This window comes from Clavelina lepadiformis, chromosome 2 (genome assembly GCF_947623445.1).
Source record: "Clavelina lepadiformis chromosome 2, kaClaLepa1.1, whole genome shotgun sequence".
NCBI lineage: Eukaryota > Metazoa > Chordata > Ascidiacea > Aplousobranchia > Clavelinidae > Clavelina > Clavelina lepadiformis.
Genome location: NC_135241.1, coordinates 14,271,841 through 14,297,214, shown reverse-complemented (window position 1 = coordinate 14,297,214; position 25,374 = coordinate 14,271,841). Strand labels below are relative to the sequence as shown.

The following is a 25,374-nucleotide window of genomic DNA, read 5'->3' as shown; positions in this document are numbered from 1 at the left end:
TGACATAATAAATTCATTGTCTGATGAAGGATTTGACTCAGCAAAAAATGATTTCAGTGGCTGAGTAGTATGATACCGTTACTTTTGCATTTGCATGTATACTGGCAATCAAAATAGCGTATACAGGTCACAGGTGTTGGCCTACTTCTGTTTGTAAGTTCTGTAGGCTACTTGTGTATAAAGCTTCTTGCGTATTAAATTAATAAATTTATTACGTCGCAAAGAGTGTTCAATATTTGGCAGGGGTTCAATATTTGGCATGACACCGGTTGCCTTGGTGCAAATTCCGATTGTATTATTCTTTATATTTCTGATGTCTATGATAGTTTTGTCGTGACGTACTGTTTTAAAGGAGTTCTAAATCTACACTGTAATCTAAATTGTAGATTGCTCTGATCACGGATGGTATGCTATATGTGGTTATCCACCAGATACTCTTGTAAAACAACAATTGAAGCGTATAGACTGTATATATATATATATATAGAGTACGACCTATTTGCGCCTTTCGAAGCGTGTGGAAGATGATTTGTGTCACCTGGGTGAAGTTAACCGAACCACTCCGTCATGGATGGTGTCTCTGTGACTACAACTGTACAGCACGCACAGAGGTTATTGGTGTTTATGACAGGGCTCAGACTTTTATTTGAGATACCGGTACCGGAACATATTGATATTGGAAGGCATAACTTTACATTGAGATAACTTGACGGCATTGGTGCTTATCACCGTTTATACTGCATGCTGTGCATAGTAGTTCTGTGCACATAGTGAGCTTTGCCTAATACAGACACAGTTTAAGTTATAACCTGGAAGTGATTTTTACTGTTGATTCCATCAGTTGTAAGAAAGCATGCAGTATGTTTTGTACAGAAATATATAGGCTAGACCTCGGCGTAAGTTTTGCCAGCCGTCCAGTGGCGGCTGGACTTCTTAGCTTGGTAGCAGAGTTGTTAAAGTGCTGACCTCACAATAACCTGCCAACAATACCTGTACTATAGAATTCGGTTTAATGCTGTTTATTACTTGTTGGACCTCCCTAGGGTCAGTAGGTTTACAAAAAATACTTAAAAGGCTTTGAAATGTAGTGGGAGAAGGGAGGATCTTGTTTAACAAGTCACCTGCAACCGATGAGAAATGAGAATTAAAATAATTTGCAATTTTCAAGGGATCTGTTACTAGTTCACCATTTAATTTAAAGACAAGACTTTTGTTTCTTTGCTTTTCCTGGTAAATTATTTATTATTTTCCAAGTTGCTTTCATGTTCTTTTTATTGTGGTTAAACAGATATTTGTAATACTGTAGGCTAGTCCTGTTTATTTTCAATTTTTTGTCTCATAATTTTTTTTGTTGGAAAGGTTATTTAGTGTACTTTGTGGATCGGCCTTTCTTAAGAACTTCCTATGAGCAAACTCTTTTTTTCTTTTGAGTTCTTTCAAGTCAGGTGGAAACCACACTTTTGATTTCTTAATAGCCCTGATATGATTGTTAGCTGGTTTTGCAGCAAAATTTTCATAAAAGTTGTCAGTAAATTTGCTAAAGGCACTATTAACATCCATATCTAGAAGTATATCAAGATTGTTCATATTTTGTAGGTTACTCATGAATTGTGATATGTTGGCTTCATTGAATCTTCTTTTCAATGAAGCCTGTTTGTAGAAAACTGAGTTTGGTGAGCCTATAGGCTAGAGCATAGAAAAAGTGGTAATTGATCAGCAATACAGTCTATAATACTTCCACTATTGATTTCAACATTAAATATGTTAGTCCAAATGTGGTCATTTGCTGTTGCAGATGACTCAGTAAAACGTGTAGGTTTATTTATTAAAGGAAAAAAGGAGTGTTCAAACATAGTTTCAGTAAACTTCAATGTGTTAGGGTTAGTATCATCCAGTAAATTGTGGTTTAAGTTACCCATTATGTAGCACGAATGTTTAGGTTTTGTAATATACTGCAAGGCTGGTTTAAGTATATCTAGAAATTTCATGTGTTAAAAGCTGTCCTGTAGGTGGTTCTACAAGTGACTGTTTTTTCAATGACCACTACATCTACAAAAAGAGATTGAAATATTTTTTCTTCCAATATTGATAAGTCGTTAATAATTGAGTGAGAACTACACTTTTGTGCGCCATCCTGCTATTATTTCCAACGTTATAGCCACCAATCTGTATGATTTGACCATAATATTTGCTCTGCACATAATAATTTGAATTTATTTTTAGTTAAGTTTGCACACTTTGGGTGAAACCAGTTACAGCATTTATTACAAAAATTATATTTCGGTGTTTTCTGAGGATTTTAGTACACTTAACTTATATAAAAAACAAAGCACAAACAAAAGCAAACACTGAGGGCATGTAACTAAACAGCCCAGTTCAGACTTGGCCTATTATTACATGCATAGAAAAACTAGCCTTTTTGATGTCGTACTAAAGTGTCAGATTTAGATGTTTGCTCAGCATGCATGGATAAGCCTATAAGTTCTATTAATATCATCAATAGAAGAAATGGCTCGCCTTTGTTGGTTGTGGAAGATAAACATGTTTCCATTGGAGGCCCAAACATTTTTATTTCCAAACTTCTTTGTAGCTGTTTCAACAGTGACCATCCTTCTTTTTGTCAGCAATTCGGTGATGGCTAGTCTAGTTCCAGCCAGCTTCTTCTTGTTAGCAAATACCAAATGGTGAACGGATCTGCGAACAAATTTGTATGTTATTGGTTTTTAGCCATACCTGGAGGATGGTAAATGAGCAGCAGCCTTATAAGTACATAATCATTCAGCAGCCTTAAGGTCTTTAGGGCTGTATTTTTTGCTTGTATTTCTCTGACGTTTTCTAGGCCTATCAGAACTAAAACTAAAATAGCCCATATAAGCAATAAAAAAACATAAAAATTTAATTAGTGTCATGTCTATAGTTTTCTTGGCTTACTTCACATTACCCCAAAAACTCCAAAATTTGCCAGGTAATGTGAACTAGTTTTGTTTTGTACTCTGCCAAGACTATTATTTTCTAAAATTATAAGGTATTTGGATGGGTTGTATAATGCCAAATTAGGCAAGTTCATCTTCGTATCTCAAGGCCAAAAAATTTTTATAATGCCAAAGTAAAATTTCCGAAATTTACAACTTCAAAATTACGGTTGCCAAAGCAATCACTAAATACTTTTAAACAAAACTTTACATAGTGTAACATATTTACAGATGAAGCCTGCATATATTGACAAACAATTTAAGAAAACATACTTGCAAAATAAGCATAAAGTTGTTTTCACAACTTTAATTCAAAAATTTTGGTTGATTTTAGCCCAAGTTCAGTTTACTATAGCCTTCCCGTAGCTCAGTTTCCACATTCTGTAAATTAGGGTTGTTCTGAAAAGTTGCTTGCGGAACTTTTTTAAACTAAGCCCCTAAAATAATTGGCTGCCACTAGGCTATTTCACCAGAACAAAATCTTGTGTTCAAAGCTATTTATGTCAACTTTTTGTTAACCTAAACTAAATGTTATAACATAGTAACCAAAGCCTACCTTCTAATCCAAATTTAACTCCAGTAAAAGCTTAATTAGCTAAAATCAACTTTTTGCATACCCATTCTCCTAACCTAACTGTCTATCTTTAACAACAGGCTGCACCACCTACATAAATTGAAATAGTCACTTTGAAAATAATTTTGTTGCTTCCAGCCATGTGGTAAGAAGACCTTTTCATTCCTGGGTTGATCAAATGAAGTGGAAGTATGTTTGCCGAAAGTGAAAGGTAGGCTATATTCATTTTAACGTAAGTTACTCACAAGTAAGTTTGTGCACTCGGTTTAGTTCGCATCCCGGTTAAGTACGCAAAGACATGTCTCAGAATCTAGATTCAACTTTTTCAGCAGTTTATTGGAATAGACCAGGGGTGTACAACCTTTTTGAACAAAGGGCCACATGCGATTTACGAATGATTGCGCGGGCCACTTGAGTGTTTTCTGCTAATTTCTAATTGAAACCCACGCACCAAAATTGTAATCTTAGAAATACGTATTATCCTTTTTTACATTTATAAGAACAATAAACATACCAAGATATAGTAAAGTCAACAAAGTTTTTACTACACGTCGACTTTTCAATGTGAAGCTTAGCATTGTTTGTTTCTAACAAGTTGGCAATATTCGGTGAGATGGACGACGTAGCAATGGAAAGCGAGTTTTCCATATGGCTGTCAGAAAGTAGTAAACAAACAATAAATGCCAATTTCTCGGAATGTAAGTTCTCCATAAATTACGTAGGCGATTCAGTTGATAATATAAGTCATTTCAAAAAATACCACGCGGGCCACTCAGAACATTCCCGCCGGCCAAATGTGGCCCGCGGGCCATGGGTTGGACACCCCTGGAGTAGACTGATTTACAGAATAAAAAAGGGGTGACATTTTGGGCTTGCTGCCAATATAATTAAACTTGCAGTGTTCTCCTCTCAGCTTGCAAAAAGACACCTTTCCATCAGATTGCTTGGAGAAACAAATATGATTATTTACAAATTGCATCTGTTTTATACTTACAAGCAGTTAAGCTAACTTCAGTTAAGGCATACATCAGTCCTGTCATGAATAGTTGTTGTTACTGATTAACACCTTTAGTTTTGTGATACCACTATATATTTTATAACAATACGCCAATTGTAAGCTACCAGTACTTTTACAAAACCATAATGGCTAAGTTCATAACTAACACAGACCACCAAAGTTTGCACAAACTGTTCAAATTCATGTTGCAACCTTAACCGGGATGTGTTATTTTCCATTTTGTAATTTATTGGATATTGCACTCCTTACTTCCTCCTTGGTAAGTTTGTTTGCCCAATAAGATTTATCTCATCAATACAGCAAATTTTCCAATCTGGGTTGTTTAGGTTGCAACTTTAGTTGTAAAGGCTTGTTTTATCAGTTTTTGTTTTCTGATGTTCAGAACTTCAACTTCACATTTATTTTATGTATGTCACTAACTCACTGTTAGCCTTCTTGAGGATGAAATCATGGTGTTGCAATCCATCTATGAAAAGGACCTCAAAGTAGAAGATAAGCAAAGGTATAAACATTAGTAATCATATTGTTTTTATTGAAGTAATATTTTCTAATATGTAAGTTTATATATGAATTTGTGTTAGACGTATCTATGCTTTAAACTTTGCCCCTTAATTCTCTATGAAAAATTGGGATTTAACCGAGAGGAAGGTTATCCAATTAGGTGTATCTCATACATATACTTACTGAAGTATTGTAACCAAGACTTTCCTTAGCCAGGAAACTTCCCGCTTTTACGGCTTGTCAATTAGCTCCTTTTGCTTTTCTAACTTTTATTAGCATTTCTTTGATAAAAACAACCATCTTTCTTCTAATAAATCCAAACGTAGACTCAATCAACTCTTCTCCAACAAACCACAGCGTAATCAATTAATTATCATTAGAGTGTGAGATTGGAAATTTTGGGCAGCGTAACATACTCTGGGGGGGAGGGGTGTGAGAGGTGTAAACCGTGTACGTGTGTAGAAAACTTGCTAATAATAAAAGGAGTCGCAAGTGACATATCGATGAATTACTAATTCTATATAAAAACGCAGTCTCACATTATGGCCACAACAATACGTGTGAAATACATCTTAATATAAATCTAAAAACACATTGTGGAATATACATCTAACTACACAACTAAAAACGTTATATATGTGTAGTGCTACATTAAAACGCATCTCAGCATGGTTTTTGCTTTTTTCCAGCTTGTTATGATGAAATGAGAAGACATGTTTTATGGTAATGCAATGCATCCTTGATAACTCATAATAATATCAAAAAAGGGATTAAACAGTTGCAATTAATCACAACATTAGGTTGTGCCAAAGCATGCAATGTCAAGTCATTACGAATTTCTTTTCTGCAATCTTGACGCATAATCAGTGTATGTTTGCAAGCGGGAATAAAGCAGCCGCCAGCCAGGATTGTTAATTCTCTTTTCACTGCGTCCTTTGTATTGTCCTATTACCCCATTTCCTTGTCGACTTTTCAGGCCTATTGTTAGGCCTTACTTTCCATATATGGAATGATGCAACTTATGCAGACCTAGTACTAGGCCCAAACTGTGTTGTCATTGGGCCTACAAAAATAGGTGGGTCAATGGCAGGGACTAGCATTCGCAGCAAGTGACAACAGCTTTTTCTCCAACTTTTCATGCTTGTCCGATCCCAGGATAGGAAATCGAAACACAAGCCATACAAAGCCACGAAGTATAGGCTAGGCATGCCGTGCGTAGGCCAAGCACTAGGTCTTCTTGTGCATGGAAATAGGGTATATATAAATCTCATTAGCTGTCACTGATACTGTGGGCATGGAAAATAACACTTTTTGTTGGTAGGCTAATGTTTATGACAGTTTAAATTATAGTTTTCAGCATTGTTTTAAGTAGTTACATTTCTTTTTCTGGAACATAATTTTATTATTATCATGATTTGATGTTTTATCAGAGCAATTTTTGGTGCAAAAATACGTTTTTGTTTACTTATAAAGTTTTTTGGACCCCTGGCAGGCCATGAAACTTTCGGCAAGGGGGCAGTGAATCGCCCAACTTGCACACAGACAATTTTGTTGTTAAATATGTACTGTTTCTTATGTATAAGTGTATATGCCACCTGCCAAGTGCCAACCTTGTCCTTTTGAGGTGAGTGACTATTTCCAGGCTGGCCCTGGCAATACCCTCTCATTGTTTCAACATACCTCAAATTTGTAGCAACGTTAAAACAAAACTAATTATTCTCTTTTCTGTTTAACTTTATTGTTTTTCTTTCAGTGAGAAAACCACAGTTTTATCAATTACTTTATACCCAGCAACAGGACAAGACTTAAAATTGCAATATGTCATGGTTCAGCTAAAATTACAAGTGCCCAATGAAGTATGAATACTGAATATATGCGATTATGCGAAATTATAGTATTTATTCTTGTATAAGTTGCCCCCCCCCCAAAAAAAAAAAATTGATAAAAATTTTTTTTACAGATTCTATTCTCACAAGCACCACATCAATATCGTATATATGTCACACAGACTCACTCCATACTTTCTGGAAAATATTTGGTACAAAAAAAATGCAACTTATGCAAGAATAAATACAGTGAGATTACTTTTCTAATAATTGACTTCTGTTTAATGTTCTGTTTTTATGGTTGTCATTTTGGTCTATTAATTATTGTAGTATCCTGATGCAGCCCTGACAGTAGACTTCCAAGCATCTAGGGGTTTATCAGATGATCATCTCCACGCACTTAAATTGAAAATGATGGAGCACATTGAGAGCAATCAAGGGTCATCAATTTTATATGATCTTATAGAATTAGCAAAGGACAGTTTAACGTCTAACAATCTTCCATATTCTCCATGTCCTATATGCCTCCAGTCTTTCCAGGTTAAATACCAGATATAAAAGTCACCTAGAAATCAGAAAATGTAAAGACTGTAACACAATGAAAATCAAAAAGAAATTTATATCTAAGCACCGGTTGTATTACGATGAGGTTTTAATGTTTTTATTAGGTATATGATGAATTTCTGAAAACGGACTGTTTTCACTACTATCATTGCTTTTGTCTTTATCAATATCTTCTCCATCATACCAACAGCAATGATGATGCTCACCCACATGAATGTCTGCCGGCGAATACTGCCAGTGCAAACAGCAACGTAACATCTGTCCCATGCCCAGTTTGCAGGATCATGATTTCGCTTCCAGTTGATGTAGTACAAAACGCGAAAGAACCTGTAAATAATGAGGTAATATTGATGGAAGTGGACACTGGCACCGAACCCGGCGCATATCGTAGACTTTTCTAGTCGTATGACGTTTACAAAAGCTGCAACTGACATAATCAGAAAATCCTACCACGGTCTGCAATACTTGCCTTTATATGTAGTATAACAAAAAAGTTCTAATCTCTTAGTCACACACACGATGCATTACTTGCGATAAAACAAATTTTGTTTTTTTACGTCATCTTACACGTGTTAAGCAATCCTTCAAGAATATAGAATATTTGTTGTTAAAACTATTGTAAAGTTTTGTTTAAAGTTGTTGTCAACGACATTGTTAATGTGACGTGGGATTACAAAACAGTTTTATTCATGTTCGGATTAATCGGTAACAGCCCATTGATGTACTGCACACAGGTTTGATTAAACAGGAGAAGACTAGTAACTTTATCGGCGAATTATAAAGCCTTTAATGAACTTTGCATGAAAGCAATAAACGATTTCATTACAAAAGTTGCAAGTAAGTTTCTAGCGCCTTTACCAGCGTATGAGTTTCATAAACCTTTTTTACATGACTAATTTGTCGGCCAATGTTACCCGTTATCGATTTTTGCACAATTTTTTTTCTTTGATGTTTTGCTCAAGGTTATTACAACGATAGCACAACTGCGAACCGAACCGGTTTCAAATATTTACGAGCTATACGCGCTAACCATTCTGCCATGAGCCGATAGAGGTACCAATACCAAGTCAACCAAGAAGCAATTGCATTTAGTGTGCATGCATGCATCTTTGGTTCTGCGGTTTTGCGACTTCCAAGGCATTTTGGTGGCTAAAATAAACTAGAACGATAAATAATTAAAGTTTTGCTTTATTCAGCGGGAAATAAAACCAAACACAGCAACTTGGGTAGGTTGTGTAATAACCAGCTCAGATACATCATCGTTTTCTTGCGATTGAGTCTATAGCAATGTGGCTTCTGGTTAGTTGAGAATAAATTGAGATAGCCTATGCGAGCAGCACCTGTTTTGATGTGATTTTTGTTCTATGCTTGGCTTTGAATCGTATATAACCTTAGCCGCATTCTGAGTTTGGTTGCCGAAATTTTGTCTACTCGAATTTTCTTATTCGGTGTGTGCGTTCATTTTGAATTTGGCAATTGAAGCCTATTGAGTATTTAGAGCTACCTTGTGTTATACAACGTAAGAAACCTTGCAAGTGGTCATACAGGGCAATAGGCGTTTATAAGTTTTTAATTATTACTAGTTTGGTTAGACCTCTCGAGTCAACACTCCTCCTTTAGCAAATAGCTGTCGTTAAATATAAAAATTTAGCAGCTCTCACGTTTAGTTTCTGACAGACATTAGTTCAGTTAAATTTGTAAATGAATCGGGTTTTGCAACCAACTACCTTTATCGTTGCAAGTGTTACAGACAACAGTAATTACAAAATGGTATTGAAGTAAGGCACCGCAAACTACATAAAAATTATAAAAAAATAATATGTCAACATAAAAGTAGGCTATATAAATTTTTACAATCATTGTTTCAGTGATTTCAAACATCAAAGTTGAGAAGTGTATAATTAAAAGTATTTGGAACAAGGAGACTACTTGCAAGCACGAATTTCAATTTTATCTTTGTGAAATTTCTAGATTACAAATGTTGATATGAGTAATCTTAAACGGAAACGTGAGGCATTGCAACAAATCTACCGGATGCAGAAAGAGAGAGGTGGAATTATTGATATTAAAACTGAACAGAAGAAAAATTGGCTGTCAACAGTAAGTTTGTGGGATGTAATGCAATTTTTTTTGTTTTAACACAATCATTTTCTTACTTGATCGTTGCCAATTTACCTAAGCGAATTAGCAAAATATTTATGCACTTCGTGATAGAAGCTCCTAGTTTTCAGGAGTGGTACCCTATGATCTGAAGTTTGTTTTTAGACGTGGAGGCACTTTAGCTGTTACTTCTAAAATTCGTTGTGGATCCGCGTGGTCTAGCTGTAAGCACGCGGGCAACATTTGACCCATCAAGCAATTTTATTTGGCCCGAGATCATTTGCATGGTTCGCAGGAAGTGTATAGTATGCACAATGCACATTTACAGTACCAGCACAAATGGTTGAAGTGCATGTTTGTTTGCGCTAAATTTACTATCATTCTTTCTGCATTTTAAACAGCTCATTAATAGTTCTATTGTCAGAAAAATTCAGCACTTCTTTATCTTCCTTTTGAAGTTTCATGTTGCTTAGGTGTATTATTCACATCCTGGGTGGTCCAAATTAGTTTTACTACAAGTAATAAATATCAGCCGATATACGCTGGACGAATTGCATTGAACATGTGATATTCAATACGAATAATGAACAATGGTAAATTTAGCCCCATCAAACAGCTACTTCCATGGTATTTGTGACCATTTTCTTTTAATTAGACTACAAGCAACATTACTGGGCTTGGACCCAATTGTAGTTAATAACGGACGTTGTGGTTAACAACGCTAGTAATTGTCAGAAAGAATCAATGAAATGCTTGCATCGGAGCTTGAGCGCCGTGAAATCATGGCTATGTTTAAATTATGCTAAGACTTGACAGTTAATGCGATGTATAGGCGTACAAGTAAATGTACATTATTTAGGTTGCGATTTCTACCATCCAAGATACAGCTGGTGAACAATTAATTTTCAGCTTTACAGAAGTCAAGCAAGCAAATAAAGTTGAAATTTAAGAGACCGTTTCGCATTCTCAACACACCTTTACTGTTACTTCCACCATTCTTGTCGTCTGTGAAGTCCAGCTATAATTATCGATCTTGCCGGATACGTACAAGACCAAATGCGAGTTAAAATAAAAACACAGCATTTGCTGTCCGTGGTAATAAAATAATTGCAGCCAGCTAGTAATAAAGTAGTTGAGTTTCGAATGTATTTTCGTCAAATGTCGCTTTAATCACCCTTAAGAGATGTTTTGCAATATCAAACGCTTATTGCCTATTCTGAGTAGATAATAATAATCAAATCCAACGTACTTATGACCTAATATTTTTATTGTGAACCAACCAAACCGTGTCTCTGTCTGAGCTAATAATAATAATTGGTGATGCGAATGTCAGTTTTCTGTTTCGTCTGCATTTCGGTGTTAGTTTTTGTCACTCGCATTCCTATTATGTCACACAACATTCCAAAATCGTAACGATAACTTTTACACGTTGTTGTTCTAAACGCGTTTATACTCGCTGCAAATTTTGCAAACGACCGCTGGCCAGATATGCCGATCTACAACGACTTCCAGAAGAAAAACCTGAAATGCCTCCACGTCTAAAACAAACTTCAAGTCATAGCGTAGCACTCTTGAAAATGTGGTGTTTTTATCAGACGACGCACAAACTGTTCAAACAATATCAGCTTAACCGCTACACTATTTGGAAAGGTTATTGAAGAATTTTCTGATTGTTTGTTTTACATCGCACATTTACAGTTGCAGAAAAGGCAAACCGATGAAACTGCAACTAAGCCTTCTACTTCTACATCTGGTTTACAAGTAGGCGTGTCAAGAACAGAGGATAGTAGAGAAAATTACACTAACAGACAATTGCAGAACTACCATCGAAGAATGGGAAACAATAAAAATAAGCATATGTACACGAAGCTTCCGCCCAAGACCTCAAGACAGGATGACAAAACTTTAAATTGCGGTAGTTCAATGTCATGTAAAGATAAAAGTAATAGAATTGTGAAGTTATCACAGTATGCGAATAGAACACCAAAAAAGTAAATCACATTTCTATGAATCGAAGTAGTGGGGTTTATTATAAAGATTCCAAATTGTAACTTAGAAGAATTTGCCGTGATATTGGCGACCTTCCTGAATAATCATTTTGGCTTCTCTGTCACTTTCGACATTTTTTATGTTTTCTCAAGATGGTTATCCGGGCAGAAACTTCCTAAATTATTCGCTTTCTTAAACCACGTTTGCCACATTGGCCAGGGATTGCTCGATAAAACTTTTGGAACTTCAACGTTTATGTGTATGAAGTCGTACCCCTGATGAAGCAAGCTGATATTTGCGAAAGCTTGTGTCGAAAAAATAACAGTTAATCCTGGAGTACAATCATATATTCTGCTTTTTTGTTATTTCGTTTATACTGGGTTGAACGCGGTTCAGCTACCATCAACTTTAACTTCAAGTGGTTGTAGACCGTGATGTTTGTATTAAGCTGTTCGAAACGATATTTTGTTCATTTCAGTCTGAAATCTCGAAAGTTAAGTTACTAAAAGTGTAGTTGATCTTATCTGTGCTTTGGTTTCTATTTCATGAAAACATTTTGTTATATCTATTGTGATGAAGTTTAAATGAACAATGGCCTGCTCCGTTATTTCTATACTAAGTGGTGGTCATGTTCATACACTGAAAATATAAATAGGCTTTGTGTGGTATATTTGGGATGTGACGTTTCGAACATTAGCCAGCAACTGTCTAACTTGTTCATAAGCTTTATTTAATTACAAGTTGGTAATACAGTAGTAAAGTAATGAGTCACGAAATAAAACGTTGACTTTACACAGACCAAACTAGAGTACGGTCCATGGAAAGCGAAATTTACTCTTGCCCTTTTCTAAAATCCTATTAGTGTGTCTTTTCAGTAAATACGTTGTAGTTAACCCTTCGTTATATTTCACAATAAGTAGAAAGGATTCAGTTTACATGGATTTTTATACAGCAACTTTCGTTTCACGAAGTTTTTGATCTAAGTTAAATTTTGCTTTTTCACGCGGTTGTATCTGTAGAGCCTTAAAGTGAGAGGTCCCAGCTACGATGGTTTGGTCATGTCACCAGGACACCTCAGAAAGACATGCAAACTTATACTTGCCAGCACACCGTCTGGTAGAAGACCAATGGGTCAACCCAGAATCAGGTGGTACAAACCACATACGACTGGCATTTTCCCGATTAGTTGATGGTATCATTTCAGTCAAACTGTCAGATTTGACAAAATGTTGAGGGAGTTTTTAAAGCTTCGCCTCCCCGAGCCTCTTGTGAGGATGAAAGGAGTTTCAAAGAGAGAGAAAGGGTTATGCTGCGACGATTTTTACAAACGCTTCTTAGACATTAGGAAAAACCAAGCTTGAAGCTACCATTACAATTTGTATTAAAGTGGTGCATTTTAGTCTATCGTTGTTTTGGAGATGGATATTGGATGGTGTCTTCATATTCATAGTAACTCAGCTACTGGTACTTTTTTGAGAAACTCTTACGCCTATGATTTAGTTTAACGTTGGCAGAAGTCTTCGGGTCAATGAACGACTTTTTTTCACTGCGTTATTGTCTCTATTTTTCTTACAAACGAATTTTGTCACTGTTTACGATAAAGCTGGAAGGTTAGACATTTAGCTCTTGGCTAACGAATGCAATTATTTCGTGATTGCCGACATCAATTTGCAGAAGCTGTTCGGGGCTTCCACCCATCCATCAAGCAAGACACTTAAGGCCTACTTCAATTTTTAGAGCTAGTCTTTTAACCTGCAACTAATTAGACTGGAATTGACAGAATATATTAGGCCTATAATAACGCCAGCACAATGTGACAAAAGGTCCAGAGTGGAATGAGTTGCCAAAAAATTAAAGAATCTTTTTTCTTTTGACCCATATCTGTTACAAAAGGTACGGAAATAGTTCGAAAAGAAATATTTATTTTTGCTGATACAAATATAAAAACTATCATCAAACGTTTGGTGGCCAATTTGCAACAAAAAAGTGTAAGGACTCAATCACCATGTCATGCAGAAGAGTTTGAACAGGAAAGGGTTGAAATTGCACGAATCTGTGCAATTCATGATCTAGAATCTAGATTGATCGATTTGACTGTCCTCTCAAGTGTGGCTGTTCTGTTTGTGCAATTCTTCATTTTGCTTAATAAAAATAGACTGCTCGACAGCTTCATCCAGTTCTTCACTGTTTCAGCAAACACGTTAATGATGATGATGTTAATGTGTGTACAAAACAAATAGTATTTCCTTCTTGCATTCCTTTTACAATTTCAACTTTACTGTAGGTGACATTATAACAAAACGGTGGTTGCATTTACATAAAGAGTATCAAGCGATCTTTCTTTCCAAGGTCAACCAATGAGGCAGCTTTTTCAAATTTTAATTATTCATTACAAATCTTTCGACAAGAATTGATATTTCTCAGAAATACCTGCATCATTTATGTGAAGAGAACAATTGATGCACAGTGGGTATTACTGGGTACGATGCCTCAATTTTGTGCTTGTGCTCTGTCACGTGTCTTTTTAGAATGTAGTTTGCATTTTGTCAATTAAGAATTAAGGGTCTAAATTAAATTTTTGACAAATTTGCTGAACAATGCCAAAAAGCCAACCCAAAAGCAGTTATTCCTCAAATGGTGGAATGATTAGACAGATATCAAGAGTAGCTCTTACTAAAAAGTTGAATTATTGCGGACAAGTCATAATTCAAGAACATCATTACAGATCTGATTTAAATCATGCCAACGTCAAAAGCAATTTGTTTTCAATGGCATTTCATTGGTTAAAAAAGCAAACAAAGAAAATTCAAAACCAGTAAAATTTGCATGAAAAAAGCTAAGTTACAATCTTCTCACTTTTTCTTTTCCAAACCATGTTTGTAATCATTTAAGAGTTAGACTACGTTCTACAGTACTTCGGCTATTCAAGCAAATAGCCATTAGAGTAGCAGAAGTCCTACTGCTCGCCCTATGTTCGTTTGTGGAAGCATATAATTTTTCAGCAAAACGCAACAATGTCATATGCCGGCAATCTGCAAACGGCCCATCTTTTGTGAAAGTGTTTTTCTTTATCGGTGCAGTCTTGTTATATATAACCATATATTTTAGAAGTTCATTTTAATATAGCTCAAACAGTGAACCTCGTAACGAGTGGTGAAATTTTTTGAAAACGTGAAATTAATGCATCGGATTATTTAGAACTGTAACTACAGTACGGCTTCGTTGGTACAGTTGTGTCATTAGGCTTTACGCATGTCGGAATACCATAACTTGACAAACGTTTTAAAACATTGCAATCTAGTAACTCATAATTCACAAAATAAAGCTTTCCAATTGAATAAGCAAATACTGTAGATACTGCATGCATTGGTATAGGCTTATAAATTTTCGTCAAATTTTCAAATTCCAAAAACAACCTACTCTATTAAAAACGAAATAATATTGTTTTAACTTAGTTATCTTCTTTCTAACTCAAGTCAATTCTGTTCGCAGCTGGACTCGAGTCTATTTCAATTGTACTTTAGTCAAGTCAAGATAACAATAATAGCAATAACAAAGGCTACTTTTCTGGTGCATGACATTTTATAAATATTTATTTCACGTCATATTGCGCGTTGCGTTAAATTATTTATCAATTATACTTATGTTATGGCTATCTTAAATTTACTGTAAACTAGAGTATAGATCTTATTTTTTTAAGAAAAGTGAGAAACAACCATCTTATAACCTGAAGCTCTGTTTTGCTGTTACATCTGTCATAACGTGACTCTTTTCTTGACTCGGTTTTCTGGTTTTTAAGTTTGAGTCAAGCCGTTAGCCATATGTGTCAGAATTCGCTTTGTTCAGCGTGTACGTAAATTGCGAACGCGCAAGTATGAAATTTTGCCTGGCCGGTTCATAACAGTTGAACGTGTTCATAAATAGCATGCATGCTAAAGTTAAACTATTGTGTACAAAAACATTGCTCTGTTGACCGAACGGGTCATTATTATACGCAATTGTAAATTGTTAACGCGTTCGTAATTTGCGAACGTGTTCGTAATTCGTTTACGCGTTGACAAAAACACGCGTTCCAAAATTGTCAACACGATTGCAATTCGTGAATAGGTTGGTAATTTGTGAACATGTTTGCAATTTGTCAACGCGTTCACAAATTACCTTCTAGCTGAACGCTTTGTACTAATGTGATGAAATATGCTCACCTAATATTCTGTAACCAGCAGAAATTTTCAACTTATTTGCACTTTGTAACACATTTTTGACAAATTTTGTTTGGACGCTATATTTCACAAAAAATATGTACTTACGCATCTCAATCCCTCCTGTGTGAACCGAATGAGATACATACAAACGTCATGTAATCAATGGAGAGAGTACCTTAACCCTACGGCTATATCGTAACACATTAAGCTCTTCTGCGTAAAGTTTACTAAAGAAGCCGTCAAGCAGGGTAAAAGTAAGTTGTTTATGATTTTGTTACGTCTTACAAAAGCATTTAAATAGCTGACTAGACCAATCAGAGGGCGGTATGATTGGTGTCGTTTTTTAACATGGGAATTATCCTATCAGTTGGCGTGCTTGAATGTCCTAGGTCGCGTGCGGTTTAAGTTAAAAATTGCAATGAAAGTAGCTAAAATTGGGTTATTAGGCCAAAAATTTTGGTGTTAATCTTGCGCCACTGTTAAAAAAGTTTAAAGCATGGTTTTTTGATTGAATTTTATGGAATGTTAGTCCAAGGCATACTAAAACTATGTGCAAAATTTCAGAGATCCCCATGTAACATTTTTCGAGCAATCTGTTTTTTTCTAGTAAATTCACTGTATAATCAAACAAACAAGACTTTTATCGCATTTTTTGGTGTTGGACGGCTCCTAAACATTGATGAATAAAGTTACAGGGCCCGTCACAGAAAGTTGCTGAAGGGTGGCTCAAACTCATTTGACTATGAAAGTCAAACAAACTCAAACAATATGAAGTATTGCGCGTTTTTGCGTAATGTTTTATGACTTAACGAAATAAATTTTCTCAGATTGAAAACACCATTAACACTAGAAGGACGGCAATTTTCGTATACCTAGAAGGACAGAGTGCGTCAATTGACGCAAAAGGTCAAAACGGCGCAAATCTAACGTTTTTTGTTGAGAAAACTGTGCTGTTGCTCCGAAAAAACTACTTCTATCGCATGTCCGCTTTGTGCATTTTAATTAACAAAAGCAATCGCATTGAAAATACAAGCACTCGTGCCTAAACACTTCTGTTTCACGCAACTCCTTTTTCTTCTTGCACTCTTCCGGGACTTCTCTCCTGTTCTGGCGCATTGTCCCTACGAGGCTGCACTTCTTTTCCGCAAGTCGCAACGCCAGGTCAAGTGAGGTGAAAAAATTATCGCAAGTGACGTTGTAACCTCCTTGAAAAAGCGGAGCTATGAGTTTCAGTACAACGTCGGTGGGCACACTCACGTGGGGGCTCCTTGCGTCATCTTTTCCAACGTAAGGAAAACCGTTGAATAAATATTTGTTTTCAACGTCAACTGCCAGCCAGAACTTTAGACCAAACTTGTCTGGTTTATTGGCCATATATTGGATGAACTTGCAGCGTGCCTTACACGGCAATAGTTGCTCATCCACAGTTATCTTCCACTGTGGAATGAATGCTTTTTGGCAGTTTGATATAAAACTGTTCCAAAGTTGTGAAGCGAGTGCAAATTTATCATGCAATAGATTCCTACGCCTTTCCGTCTTCAGATCGAAGCGAAGGAATCGTATGAGCTCCAGAAACCTGTCTCTTGCCATGGTTTGGGAAAACATCGGACATCCCCACGACCGCCCCCACAAACTCTTCACAGGGAAGTTGCGCCCTCCTATCACGCCACGAGCAACCACCAAGCCGACGAATTCATCTAATTTATCTAACTAAGAAACTCTTACTACACTTACGCTTCGATAAACTTCAAAAATTCCGAAATTAGGCTGCGCTTGTGACGAAACTACTCTGTTTTGCGGAAAAGTCGACTTGCATAGTTTGTCGACACGTTTGTCACACCTCTGTGTTGGCAGCTGTGACCTAATTCGATAAACCTGTAATTATCAGCAGAAAGAAAACAATGCTTTCTATCGCGAGAACTGGTTTTTGTACTGTGAAGTAACAATGCGTCAATTGACGCACCCCGTCCTTCTAGGTAGTGACCACGTTAATTATCTCTACCGGTAAAATAAAAACTTCATATTCATGGGTTAGTTACCTAACACTAATGTAGGAAAAGTCAGGAAATATCACGGTTTTGCGATGCACCACTTAAAAGTTATAGATGCACTTAGGTTGAAAATGCGTCAATTGACGCGCCCCGTCCTTCTAGTGTTAAAAAGCACGGTTCTGCGATGACGGGAGCATTGGATAGGCCAAAGTTAATAGAAAATACTTCTTTTCTATCAACTTTGGGGTAGGTCAGGTAAGCTTCTTGAATTCGATTGTGAAAGAAACGACTGAGCTAGGCTAATTAGCGATGTTGTTTTGTAACAGATCTTAAACATATGACATCATTATCGTCAAGCAGAAACTGCACAAAGGCGAGCATAGCTCAATAATCGGATATTAAGCGATGCTGAGTCATCGCCCATTTTATGGGCTAGGCCAGGGATGTCCAACCTTTTATTATAGTGGGCCGCATTGTCACTTGAAATAATTCAATGGGCCGCAGAACCTATTAAATTTCAAGAAAAATGGGTACATAAAGTACATACTTTTGGAGTGAAAATGACTAGCGGGCCGCACAAAAATCTCAGGCGGGCCGCACAGTGGCCCGCGGGCCACAGGTTGGACATCCCTGGGCTAGGCTATACCGCTGTAGGTCTAGGACTCTAGGTAATATTAATCTTCTGTTTGCGATGAAGTAGCCCGTGTTAGATAACCGACACCCTATCTTTATCAAGTGCACTGCAAGTGTCTTGCTGCTCGCTCGCTCCCTCCTAGCAAAACTGGAACGGAGACAGTACCGGTGTAGTGTCAAATATTTACCCTCCTGTGTGACGTAATGATGTCATTGTTTGATAAAGGTCTCGACTCAGCAGAAAACGGGCCCTTATTCAGTGGTTAAATAGCATGATACCGTAACTTTTGCGAATGCGTGTATATCGGCAAACAAAATATCGCATACAGGTCACAGGTGTAGGCCTACTTCTGCCTGTAAGTTATATAGGCTACTTGTGTATAGAGCTCATTGCGGTAACATATTACAGAACTTCACGCCAAGAATTTTTATAGACTGTTGTGTGTTTTTTTGTCTGCAATATGGTAAGAAAGATTGTTACTGCCGCTGGTTCCAATTAAATGCCTATTGTTATTAACCTTTAAATATGTTAGAAAATATAGGGGTTAGAAGATTATTCAGCTGTTTGTGCATAAACAAATTGGTTTCCAAAGACTATGTATTGATTATCCACATTAAAATCAAGAGGATTGTCAAATTGGTTTGAAGAGATAATCATTTTGCAGAATCTATCATATACCTTTTGCACATGATTCATTAAAATAATTTATCACCACCAGACAGAAATGTAATGTAGTAAATGTGATTTCATCAGACTATAGAGCAAAATAAGTAAACTGGCATCTATTTTCGTACATCACTGTCTATGTACCAGAGAAAATTCCATCTTACAACGAGCAGCAATGTCATCACATCTTCCAAAGATTATCATTGGTGTGCATTTTTGCTGCGCAAACTCGGGATCTTCAATAACGCCTTACGTTATTGTCATGACCACCAGAAAATGGCCTGAATGTAAATATAAATTAATAAATATAACAATATCTATCACCAATACCCATGCAATCCTACCAAATGGGCGCATTGATTGCGGCTCTATACGAGGTCATTCTAAAAACCGATGCTTGCGTAGGAGGCGGAAGTGTTACAGTTTCCTTGATTTTATTGTTTTATTTTTACTGTAATAAATACTTTTTATATTGTTAAAGCTGAGTGCTCAATTCAGGTCACTGTCAGCCCGTTACTCAGACGAACCGATCTGAAGTCAAGAAGAGCCCTTTAAATCTAAATACCCTTGAACGGTGTCTCGTGTGAAATGTTTTTTTTAGAAATGTGTTAAGCCCCGCTTGTAGCTATAACTAAATTGGTATCGCAAACAAAAAGTTACTTCCACACATTGCTTTATACAGCTTACCTTTTACTTTTATCCAGGGTCACTACTCTTTGGTTGCGATTATTCATCGACAGGCGGAGACCATCTCCGCTACAATCACAGCTTTTTAGAAATCAAAGAAAGTAATTTCCGGTTTGGAAATATGACTTGATTTACAGTATAGTTCGGATAGGCCTACTACGCTAATGAACTTTGCAGAAGTTTCAGAACTGCAGTTTGGGGTCAGAAACTGCAGTTTGGGGTCAGAAACTGCAGTTTCTGGCTTGTAACTAAATTCTGACCGTGTGATAGCGCTACATCGTAAGGAAAATGATGCTTCGCTTTTGAACTAATCGTGAATAGTTGCTAATAAACTGCAGGGATTTTTTTCTAGTTTAAATTAAAATGAAAATCCTCGGTGTGGTGAATTAGACCTATATACAATAGGGATTTCCTAAATAACGCATCTTGTTTTAACAACGTATTTGCTTCGGGTATAAAATAAAATATAAAAGTATAAAATTTGCTGTACTTTTTTTGAAAAATAAAACTATTTTGTTCCCTGCCTTTGGACCTTGTTTTTTATTTTCTACTAAGGGTAATGTTTCAATATAAAATAGCGCTATAATAAGTTGGACTTTGCAGAGACGTATATGCTAATAGCTTTATCGGAATAAAAACGAAACTTACGGCCATTCGAGGTAACTGCTTGCAATAATTTTTCAAAGTCATTCGTCATTATTTGAATATACTGCTGTGTGGTGTTTTATGCCCTCGGTTTAAGTAAATCGCTAAAAGCACTAGATATAAGCATAATTGCCATTTTTAACTGGCAGTAAATTTATAGCATAGCTCTTCAGGAAGCTAATAGAATATAGACATCTGTTCCGCTTGGCTCACCGGTCATGCCCGAATAATATTCATTGCACCAAAAAAGGTATGTCTCTATTTCGGGAAATTACGCATAGCATCCCGACTGGGTGGTATTTTTAGCTTTCAAGTAACTCTTTGTGGTAGTTTGGCCTGTCTAAAATGACGTAATGACGTAACATTCAACCTGCGTAAACGAAACTCGAAAACACTTGCTGTTTGTTGTGGGCTTTTTGTAACTGCACCTTCAACTGCCGAGTAACGTGTTTATTATGCATACTATGATTGATATATTCTTGTAATACTCGCCACGGCGTCTGTTAGTGTTAATGTTTCATTAACAGTAAGTTAAAAAAAATAAAAATTTGTTCTGTAATATGTTGTTTACTGCAAGGGGCAGAACATTCTGAAGGATGTTTTATTGGTATAAGTTACATCGTGTTAGAATCAATTAAGTTAAACTGCTAAAGTGTTTAAAAAGGTTTGGTGCGGAAAAAATAACTAGCAATAAAAGTACAATAGAAGCCTTTGAACGCCTATTATTCATTTTATCCACTAATCGCTAATTAGCGTAATATAGAACAAAGCTGTTTGTGCTTAATGATGTGTAAGCGACGTCATCCTATTATCTGACATAGCAGCTAATAGTCAACAGTGAAAACAGTCGTAAGAACAAAGACGTCCTTCTAATTTTTTGCTCTGCAAAGAAAAAATTGGTTGAAGTCCTTTGTACAGCCGAAATCTTAAGGGTTATGACTTTTTTTGAGCGCTTTCGAACATTTGAAATCGTGCGTAATCGACATGTCATACCTAATGACTAAGACGGATTAAAAGTTAGAGCAGTTGTCTTTCCGCTTTTGAACTTCATTTCGAAATTCTCAATGTGCGCGGTTGTTAGCAAATATCCATTGCCCAAACGGTGGGATGGCCTACCACTTATTCACAAAGTTATGTGGGCACTCAACAATAAATGCGGAAGCAACGTTAGTTCGACATCCGTTTGTTTTACTTCATAAGATAACTTATGGCCGTTTATAAATAGGAAGCCTTTTTATACTATAAAATTATTCTAAGAATACTATAAGTATTGTTAAAGAATTAAGAAACAAGTTAAGCCATTTTGCAAAGCGTTGCTAAATATATAACTTCGTACTACTTGAACGGAGATACAGTAAATAACCCACATGGATTTTTGACGTGTCACTCTCTATAAGTACGTAAATAAATGGGGTTTCCGGATTTAAAGCGGATGGATAAGCTTTACACTGTTCTTGGTGTATTGTTGAACTTGGCCCATGATATTATTATCTAAGTGTTTCCGTTTTGGGTGAGAGTATAATGGATGTAAGGCAAAGTAAAAATTTGTTATCTTAATTTTACATTAATGTTTTTACAGACAAATGGTTTCGGGTTTTAACAGACTAAAGAAAAAAATCTTATAATGTTACTTACAAAGAGCAGCTGTAATAAAATATTCTTGCAGGTATTATCACTTATATAACATTACATATTAACAAACACCATATTATCAGTATTACTGCACTAAAGTGAATTATATAACACATGAAGCAGTTGTAAAGCAGTCGCTATGCAGCGTACCAGCTGAAACTATGTATAGTTTCAAAACTTTACCGTCAATGTTAAAACACACCTGCAATCAACTTAGAGGTTGATACACCAACCAAGTTCTAACGTATAAGAGCAGAGAAATATGTTTGTTTCAAAGAAAAATTTACGTCAATTCAATGGTAAATTATTTAATTACTTATCATGCGAAATTACAATTGCAGACCCAATAGCCATGATAAATGCTGTTACTCGAGAAATTATGATTGCTCATCCTCCCCTTTTAACGTAATAAAATAATGACACTAAAGTGTTATTTTTCCATAAGAAAAATAAAAATATTCTCGAAAATTTCAACAAGTCCGACGTTGGGTTAAATAGAAATTGTTCATAATATACATTTCGAGCATAGAAAGCAGTTTTTCTGTATTTGGAAAATATTTTGATTTTGTTGCGCAGGTAAATCTGTGATTAAGTTGACAATCATGTGCGATGAAGACGATATGAAGCAAAACCACTTGAAAACGTTCGTCGATTTAGAATTAGTCTAGACTCATTGAAGAAGAGAAATCCAAACAATTTAAAAGCCTAAGAGGATCGCCTGCTTAGTGTATAGCGTTAAACACGCACTATCTTGTCGAATCGCTTCCGTTCGCACCACAAAGAAAATCGGAGTTGCAACGATGTCATTCTGATGACAATCAGATTGTAACGTAGCGTCTTTCAGCACAACACCAATTGTCAAAGCGAATGTAACAACATCGCAACTTAAAAAAACATCTCTGTAGAAGTAGGAAAAGTATGTATAAGCTCAAAATGTCTATAAATGGGAGGATGTATACATGTAGTCATGGAAATAATCTTTCCGCCGTTTTTAATTGTATTGTCGACAGCTAAAAATACCGTAGAGTATTTGAGACTAGTCAGCGATTTTGAATTTATTCATGTGAAGTTATCCTGGTTTCGGATATAAACTAACCTCCTGGGGACCGCTATCAAAACAAAATTACAATTAACCTCTTATGTTGTTGTGAAAAGTATGAATGTTTTTAAGGTTTCATAAACAGCATACTTAGGTAGTAAAAAGATTGATTAAACGGCGTTGATTAATTAAGTTACCTACATTTTAGGGCTATCTGGTTTCAAAATTTTAATTTAGTTTTTGACTTTTTTTTTAATGACAAAACTGAATAATGGAGCACAGATGCGTGACATGATGTGTAAAACAAAGTAAAATGTCAAGATACTTCAGCTGCTATACCTCATTATCAAAACTTTTTTCCACGAAATGTAATATTTCCACTAGCCGGTATATAATGGCATGTTTGACATCATATTCGGATCATTGCAAAGGACCGCGGTAATTTTCACGCCCATTATTATGAAATTCACGGTCATTACAACAAATCGGTTGAAGTAAAGGCTTGATTAAAATTTTTGATCTTAGGAAGTCTTTGATGATATAGTCGCCATCTTTTGAAGAACAAAGCAATGTAACTATTTCTAAATTAACTGAAAGAAAATCTTCCGGCATCGGAATTTTACCCACATATTCAAGTCCCTATATAAGATTTAAGCTATATCAGCCGACAAAGACTATATATACTTTGTGCTACAAAAGTCCGCACCATTGACGAACTTATGTCATTTCAGAAAAAGGTTTTTTGTTTACGTTTGAGGTGAAAGAGCGCGAAAGCCAATTATTATCCAATGAAAATTATTTGCATTTTCTAGCAAGTTTATAAGATGTGAAATGTGACAAATAAAGGAATATCAACGTATAAGTACAGATGTGGTAGCGCCATTTCAATGTGCTCATGGGTTTGTGTCAAGAATCACTCCGTAAAGCTATTTTAGTGACAACAGATTCTAAAATAAAACACAGGCCCTACACAAGGTGCAAACAATACAACGCGTAAGTGGTTGAAGTAATAATACAGGTGAAATTTCATCCATTTTGGTAAATTGAAACTTGTGGCTGAAGATATACTGTATTATTTATGGTAAGAATAGGTGTTTATATCTTCCTGGATAAAGCATAATTTCCTAAAGGAATTTTCGCCTGAATAAATAGCGATTAATGGTTATTTGGCAAAGGGAAGTTGTAAAAGTATCTTCTTCTACATTCCGTCTATATTTGGAATAAATTAAGTTAGTTCTTCTAAGTTTAAGTTATTTAAATCAATTATAATACAAAAAGCTATTGAGCATTTTATTTGTAATTTGTGTAAATATACTTTATCTTCAAAGCTATTTATATTATACACTAATCATTGAGTTGAATAGATCTTTGACATCAGTTATCATTTTCTTTCAACCGTCGGGGATATTTAAAAATTCTTGACAAGAACTGCTAGTTAATGAAAAGATGCGGTTAAGACTTTGTTCATGTCTCACGCACCTATACGTTTCACATAACATACAAATAAAAATGCAATGCCAACTTTTTTTAAATAAAGTCTTGAATAAATTTAAACAAACTTTTAAATGTGACGGTTTAGACTTATGTGGGCGATAAACAACAAATGAGGAATCCGGTATCAAGTAACGGTATACACTATTTGATATAGACGAAGTAGTGTTCGGCCAGACAAAAACACGACCGAAAGTGAATTTCTGAAATATCACCTCACCTGCCGGTAAATAATCCCTCTAACAATAGCGTTCGCCCGTAACGGGGTTTCGTGTATTTTCTTTTCACAGACGTTTTCATCGTTTGCGCACTAAACATCCAAATGACACTTTTTGGCGTCTTAACATATATGAGACTTTTAATCATACCCAAGTTGTGTAATTAAGCCTGAACATTAACAAGCCGATGTTTTATTCGTGGCAGGAGATCTTGTCACCAGGCAAGGACAAGCTTTAGGTGTAAATTTTTAAAGAATTAATTAAAATCAGCTCTCCATGTCAAAAGTAGGGGTTCGTGTCCATTAAAGAATACAAGCTTTCTCACGATTGTATAAAAGGAACATGTATTAAATAAAATTCATCTGGAAGTGCGCCACAACAGTTACAACCCATTGGTAAAAGGTACCCATTTAAATCAGGGCATGTGTTCAGGCAGAGTTTTAATTTCGTACAGATATTATTTACCAACTTTTGCATAGCTTGTGGGTCTTGCAGTTTTTATGATTGTGCTTAAATTGGTCTTGCGATAAAGCGTTTTGAGGTATTTTAGCATATTGGGTTATTGTGCCAAAATTAGTGTATAAACTAAAAAGGAAGCTAACATCTTGTCGCATCTGTATATTTC

At 35.9% G+C, this 25,374-nt stretch overlaps 1 protein-coding gene across 5 annotated transcripts; it reads left to right on the top strand.

Moving 5' to 3' along the window:
- Positions 1-3,605: 3,605 nt before the first annotated feature.
- Positions 3,606-12,212, top strand: LOC143445383 (E3 ubiquitin-protein ligase RNF25-like). Of its 5 annotated transcripts, none has more exons than XM_076944444.1 (8): positions 3,606-3,757; positions 4,995-5,066; positions 6,819-6,921; positions 7,026-7,103; positions 7,222-7,431; positions 7,560-7,796; positions 9,427-9,555; positions 11,254-12,212. In XM_076944444.1, the coding sequence occupies exons 1-8, from the start codon at positions 3,738-3,740 to the stop codon at positions 11,548-11,550; spliced, it is 1,146 nt and encodes a 381-aa protein (XP_076800559.1). In that variant the 5' UTR covers positions 3,606-3,737; the 3' UTR covers positions 11,551-12,212. The 5 variants fall into 5 exon arrangements, with proteins under 5 accessions (XP_076800559.1, XP_076800563.1, XP_076800561.1 ...); XM_076944448.1 differs by lacking the exon at positions 11,254-12,212 and adding an exon at positions 9,721-10,318; XM_076944445.1 differs by having other exon boundaries at positions 3,611-3,757; positions 4,947-5,066.
- Positions 12,213-25,374: the final 13,162 nt, after the last annotated feature.

Coding starts and splice junctions, on each gene's coding strand:
- LOC143445383 (XM_076944444.1), top strand. CDS start 3,738: ATGTTTGCCGAAAGTGAAAG. Junction 5,067..6,818: donor AAAGTAGAAGATAAGCAAAG/GTATAAACATTA, acceptor TTTTTCTTTCAG/TGAGAAAACCACAGTTTTAT. Junction 6,922..7,025: donor AATTACAAGTGCCCAATGAA/GTATGAATACTG, acceptor TTTTTTTTACAG/ATTCTATTCTCACAAGCACC.